The following is a 6,444-nucleotide window of genomic DNA, read 5'->3' on the forward strand; positions in this document are numbered from 1 at the left end:
ACGCTGGGGGCCCCCGCCGAGACTCGAAATCCCTGCTAGGCTACAGAAAACATTTTACTTAATTACTTGGTACTTCTTCAATGGGAGCATCTCACCAACGCCCACAAGTGGCACAGACTGGAATTTTTGCGGCTTGTCTTTTCTCTGCACCCGTGTTTCAACCTGAAAACAACATAAAAGATGAAGAAAATGACTGCGGGGTGACTATGAATCCCAACCCTATCTTCTCAACTCTGAGGAGAAAAGACAGAGGTAAGGGAACCCTCATTTCACCCAAGGGGAAACTGAGGTCTCATAAGGCCCCAAGCTGGCTCCCAAGCACTGGGCCTCAGAGGAGTGATCTGGGTTGGGGCAACCATACTGAGAGGTTTTGTTTGTTTGTTTTGTGGCAGCTCAGGGCTCTGTATGCTCTCTGGAGCCATATGACCCAGTGAGCCTGGCAGACTCCCCTAAAATAACCTGATAATGGTGGCTGTGTGGCTCTGAGATGTACAAGCATCTCCTGTTGCTGCTGAGTGAATCAGAAGGGCTAAAAGAAGCAACCAGAAGGGTTGACTCTGGAGAACATCAAGGGACCACCCCCTTAGGTAGGAGCCAGAGGCCTGTACCTCCCGATCCAGGGTCCTTGCCTGGATCAGGCAGGGTCTCCCTCCAGCCCTAACCCCCAAGAACTCTAGGCAGAGACACATGAGTCAAGGAATATGGAGGAATTTCCCATGATCCTTGGATTTCATTTACAAACCCTCCTGGGAGCTCCAAGTCTAAGAAAGTCAGTGTTGCAGAAGACTTCCAGGTCGTCTGTGATACCTCAGTAACCAACACACATACACACACATACACACACACACACACACACACACACACACACACACACACACACACACGAGCGCACGCATTAATGGAGTAAGTTTCCCCAAGGGGTGTTGGAGACACTTGTGGTTGAACACTGGAAAGAAATAAACTGGCTTATCCTCAGCTACGAACCCCCACCTCTGCTTGACTGGGAGAATGATTTTCAAGTCACAGAAATCCATCAACCCCTAGCATTCAATAGATTGCCAGTGTGGAATCTGTGGCCCCACCTCAAGAAGAGGGGACTTAACCATTACCAACCTACCCCTGCATTTAAAAAAAAAAAACTGAGAAGGCAAAAAGGGGGGGGAGCAAGGAGGAAATTGTTACATAATGACCTTTGTATTAATCAAATAATTGGAATTTTGCATCATGGGTGGAATCCTCAACCTACAGGATGTAGAAGTGCATTATCTGAATAAAATTTTATGTGATCGAATCTCAGGAATCTTTTGTTCATCAAATATGGCAGGCCTGATCTTGAGAATTGGAATCCCAGAAGGCCAAAGCACTGCCCTCAGCAAAGGTGCACGAAAGAGGAGATGGAACTCTAGAAGAAAGAGGCATACTCCACCAGAGCCCTGAGACTGGGTGGCTTCTAGCAACAGACAGAGGAGCTGGGAAGTTGGGGGGGGGGGGTTGTCAGGAAGTGGTAGGTCAATTGTCAAAGCATACTGTAACGAAGATTAGACAAATCACAAGAATGAGGTTCTTTTTAGTCCAGTAAAAGATAGCCTATCTGCTACTCACATTTTGGAAGTAAGGAAGATAATAATTGTGGATTTACTAAAATCCAGATCTTCAAATAAGACATCCCTGGGTGTGATTTCAAGTTAAATATGATAGAAAAGAAAAGAAACCAGAGAAATAGCAGCTTCCAAAAGTGGAGCCAGTTCCAGGCACAAAACAAAGTCTAATTCTAACATCGTTATTTATAGTGGCCTTCTATTTTTGTTTTTGTTTTTGTTTTGCATGTGCGTGTTGCTCTAGTCCTGGCACAGGCACACACCCACCTTTTTGTACAGGACTTCATCCAGGTGTCTGTCTTTCTCAGGTCCTCAGACTTTGTGGAAAGTCCCTTCACCCGCTGAGGCACCTTGCATGCCTCTTAACCACCTTTTAGATGCTTACCAGATATTTATAGCCACAAGGATATATAGAATCCCACTGAGATAATGGCTCAGGATTTAAAATCTGGAAATGCAAATCTTGGAATCTTGGGAATATGGAGAACCATTAGTTTAAAATTTGCTTTGGGAAAAAGAAACAGGATTATCCCAGCCTCTTTAGAAGAAGGGAACTTCAGGAAGGGAGGGACGGCATCAAGTGGGAAGCCCCTCTGCGTTCACTGGTACCCGGTCAACTGAGGGAGAGGGGATCTGGGCTCTCTGCCTCTTTTTTCCCAGTGTACACTGAAGAATAATAAAACCAGAAGGCCGGACCACCCACATTAGGCTTCAACCCAGCACAGTGTTTCTCTTCCCAACAGAGCACCTTCTAGGCTCTGTACCCACAGTTCCCACCCCTAGGAGAGGTCCTTCCTGGCTGGTGTGTCTGGCTTCAAGGTCAGAATCTTAAGACTCAAGCCTTAGATTCTTGAGATGGGAACGGAACAGGTCCCAGAAAGCGAACTAGCCGGTGGGGCTGTACCACTGGGATTCTCGTTCTAGCACTCACTCGCTCGAATCCTGCCAGAGAATGGCAAAAATCAGACACCTTAGAACCGTCTTACCCTCTGCAGCGGAGTTGTGAACTGCATGCAGCAGCCTTCACTCTCAGGGCTCTGGAGCGGCTGGCCCACTCTGACCTGCCGTGTAGAAGAGAGCTGCCTGCTAGAGTCAGGAACCAAGTGGCCTCTGCCTAGGCAACACTCTCCAAGATATAGAGAATGATCCCAAGCCGCTCAAACATGGGTGCGGTGGGGAAACTCTTCTAAACACCTTTAGAGATACTAAACCTCCGGATAGCCTAGGAACCTGGATCCAAAAAGGTGAAGTGACTACCTGTGGCACATTCTAAAACCCGCGCATGCTGCTGGCGTCTAAGGGCAGCGACGTTGCTGTGGATCTGGGAAACCTCTTCTGAAAAAGAACTGGACCGAAGGGAGAGTGGGCCGGCCGGGTTAGGGTTGGGAAAACATCCCAATAACTTCCTATTTCCTCCCCACAACAAATAAACGCGCCCCACCCTCGCCCAGGTCTTACCCTCTCTGGACAAGAAAATGCGGTGAGCCCTCTTTCCACCTGAGACTCCCAACTTTCCGCAGAGACCGACCGAAATTTGGATGTATGAGCCAGACACCGAGATCTCCGGGACTCGCAGAGCCTCAGTCTCCCGCTTGGCGCGCAGAGAGGGCCGCCCCCCCCCCATCTCCAGGCGCCCTCTGCGCTCTGACGTGTGTGGGGCTCCCGCTGAGCCGCCGCCGCTACCTGGAGAGGTGTGCCAGCCGGCGGAGGGGGGGCAGTCGGGGGCGGGCGGGTAACCGGTTACGCCCCGTACTCGCTGGCGCCTTTAAGGAGGAGAAGCCGGCGGAGGGAGGAGCTGGCCCAGGTGTGTGCAGGAGAGCGCCTCGCCCGCCCGCCGAACTCCGGGCTGGGGGACAGGGCTGCAAAGCGGAGCAGCCGCCCGCCCTCTGGCCGCTGGCCTCGCCACTCTGCCTCGGGCTCGGACTGTCCCTTCGCCGCAGGGGTGCGGCATGGGCGGCCCCGGCAGGGGTGTGCGGCGCCCCCACTGATCGCCCTACTCCGGGACCCCAGCCCGCAGTCTCCTCTACGCGCGCTGCCTCGACGGTCGTCCTCGGACCCGAAGGGATTCCCAGATAGCGGCCTCGGCCCCGGAGCCACGTCCGGACCCCCCGATCGCCCGGCACCAGGCCACCAGGGCCCCACCGCCAGGTGCCCCAGACGAGCCGTCGGTGAGCGCGGCGCGCCGGGCCCCGAGGTTCCCGTGCCCGCGGCGCTCTCGGTGCCAGCCGCGAGAGCCCGGCGTCGGCTCCCGGGGTTCGGGGTACCCGGCCGGCGCGGACGACGGGGGGCACGGGGGACGGCGGCGCCATGACCGCCGAGAGCGCGCCCCCGCCGCCGCAGCCCGAGGCGCTGGCGGCCGTGAAGGAGGAGCGCGGCGAGGCGGCGGCGGCGGCGGCGGGCGCGGGGGTCCCGGCGGAGGCAGCGGGCCGCGGAGCCGGCGGCCGGCGCCGCAAGCGCCCCCTGCAGCGGGGGAAGCCGCCCTACAGCTACATCGCGCTCATCGCCATGGCCATCGCGCACGCTCCCGAGCGCCGCCTGACCCTGGGCGGCATCTACAAGTTCATCACCGAGCGCTTCCCGTTCTACCGCGACAACCCCAAAAAGTGGCAGAACAGCATCCGCCACAACCTCACACTCAACGACTGCTTCCTCAAGATCCCGCGCGAGGCGGGCCGCCCGGGCAAGGGCAACTACTGGGCGCTCGACCCCAACGCCGAGGACATGTTCGAGAGCGGCAGCTTCCTGCGCCGCCGCAAGCGCTTCAAGCGCTCGGACCTGTCCACCTACCCCGCCTACATGCACGATGCCGCGGCCGCCGCCGCCGCCGCCGCCGCCGCCATCTTCCCGGGCGCCGTTCCCACCGCGAGGCCGGCCTACCCCGGAGCCGTCTACGCGGGCTACGCGCCGCCGCTCGCCGCGCCCCCGCCCGTCTACTACCCCGCCGCGTCGCCGGGGCCCTGCCGCGTCTTCGGCCTGGTTCCCGAGCGGCCGCTCAGCCCGGATCTGGGCCCCGCGCCGTCCGCGGCCAGCGGCTCCTGTGCCTTCGCGGCGGCGGCGGCGGCGGCGGGCGCGGCCGGCACCGGGAGCTTCCAGCCCGCGGTGTGCGCGGGCGCGCGGCCCGTCAACCCCGCCGCCTACGCCGCCGCCTACGCCGGCCCCGACGGCGCGTACCCGCAGGGGGCGAGCAGCGCGCTCTTCGCCGCCGCCGCCGCCGGCCGCCTAGCGGGACCCGCCTCGCCCCCCGCGGGAGGAGGCAGCGGCGGCGTGGAAGCCGCGGTGGACTTCTACGGGCGCACGTCGCCGGGCCAGTTCGGAGCGGCGCTGGGGCCCTGCTACAATCCCAGCGGGCAGCTCGGAGCCGGCGGTGGAGGCGCCTACCACGCCCGCCACGCCACCGCCTATACCGGCGCGGTGGATCGGTTCGTGTCTGCCATGTGAGTCGGAGGTAGGCACGATACCTCACAGACTCCAAGACGGTCCGAGAGACGTTAATTCCCCCCGGAACCGGCCGAGGGGACTAAAGAGTGTATTGGATTGAGGCTCACGTGCAAGGCCCCTGAGGAGTGTAAGGGCCCCATGTCTTGCACACTATTCGCAGACCCGATTTGTTTTGGGTGTGGGCGGACATGAGGAGGCTACTGCTGCGTTCCGACTGGCGCAAGGGACCCTCGGCGATGATGATGGTGATGATGATGCGAAGCTCCCAAAAGCTTGCCTTTCTGCCTTTTACTAGGGAGGGTCGTAGACTGTAAAGGGTGGAGAGCAGCACAGTTGTCTACACCAGAATGTAGGATCCGAACTGTGGTGGCTTCAAAATATGCTGTGCTACACCGAACTCGGGCTTTCTACAATCTGGGCCTCTTGTATTTTTGACTACCTTACTACAATAAAGGGCTCGGAGAGTGCCTTTCTTCCTAAACAGAGAAGAGAAAAATTTTGCAAAAGTTGCTTTAAAAATAAAATAGTTCTGTTCAGTTGGGCTGGTTTTACCTGTCTCCAAGGACCAAAAGCCTAACTGCTGAGACACCGTTTCCCCAGTGTGATTCAGCCCCAGCACCTGAATTTTCAGTCTGTTACACTGTTACACGGTGAGATTTTACCCTCTCGTTTTTAACCCCCTCCCATATCTGTGTGCCATCAGTCCATAATTGGCAGCATTGGTGAGTCAACCAGGGCTTCCCGGTAGCCATCCAGGGAATGGGAACAGATCATTGAAAAGTATTTTACACAAAGTCCCGGGACTAGCTCCAAGAAGAGAATTATGTCCTAATTATTGAATCTTTTGAGTAAGATGTATTGGTCATTCTGTATCAGTCACTATCCAGTCAAAAGTCTGGTTTTCTGATAAGGAGGATGTAAGGGGGGGTGACCTTACATTGACTGGGGCTGTCTGTTCTGTTTCCCCTGCTCTCCACCATGCCTGCCTCAGCACCCTCCTCGAACAAAAAGGAAAGAAGATGTAACAAATTGGATGATTAACAAAGAAAAAAAGGGGGGGTTCCTTTAACTTCATTCTGTATCTTGTTTATTTGAGGCAGCAGAATCGTGGAAATAGAGCTCAACGTCAGGAAACTCCAACCTGTCTCCATCTTTCTGTGAGGTTTTAGAGCGAAAACATCTAACATCCCCTTCAGACAGCATTTAAAAAAAAAAAAACTGACTGATTTAATAAAAATCTGTGAGCAAGTGAACACCAGCAAGAGAAACCCGGATTCTTTCTGTATAGTTAACTTGGTAAGGAAGACAGTGGCTGTGAAAAGATGCCATGAAAGTATTGATAAGTGTGGGGGGGGGGGAGGAGAAAAAGGGGGGAGAGAGAAAACTTGTACTATCCAGTTCACAAAGA

General features: G+C 55.9%; 1 protein-coding gene across 1 annotated transcript; it reads left to right on the top strand.

Moving 5' to 3' along the window:
* Positions 1 to 3,905: 3,905 nt before the first annotated feature.
* Foxe1 (forkhead box E1) lies at positions 3,906 to 5,241 on the top strand. Its single transcript, XM_051187744.1, has one exon. It carries the CDS (start codon positions 3,906 to 3,908, stop codon positions 5,034 to 5,036), a length of 1,131 nt encoding a protein of 376 aa, XP_051043701.1. The 3' UTR covers positions 5,037 to 5,241.
* Positions 5,242 to 6,444: the final 1,203 nt, after the last annotated feature.

This window comes from Phodopus roborovskii, unplaced genomic scaffold (assembly GCF_943737965.1).
Source record: "Phodopus roborovskii unplaced genomic scaffold, PHOROB, whole genome shotgun sequence".
Classification (NCBI taxonomy): domain Eukaryota; kingdom Metazoa; phylum Chordata; class Mammalia; order Rodentia; family Cricetidae; genus Phodopus; species Phodopus roborovskii.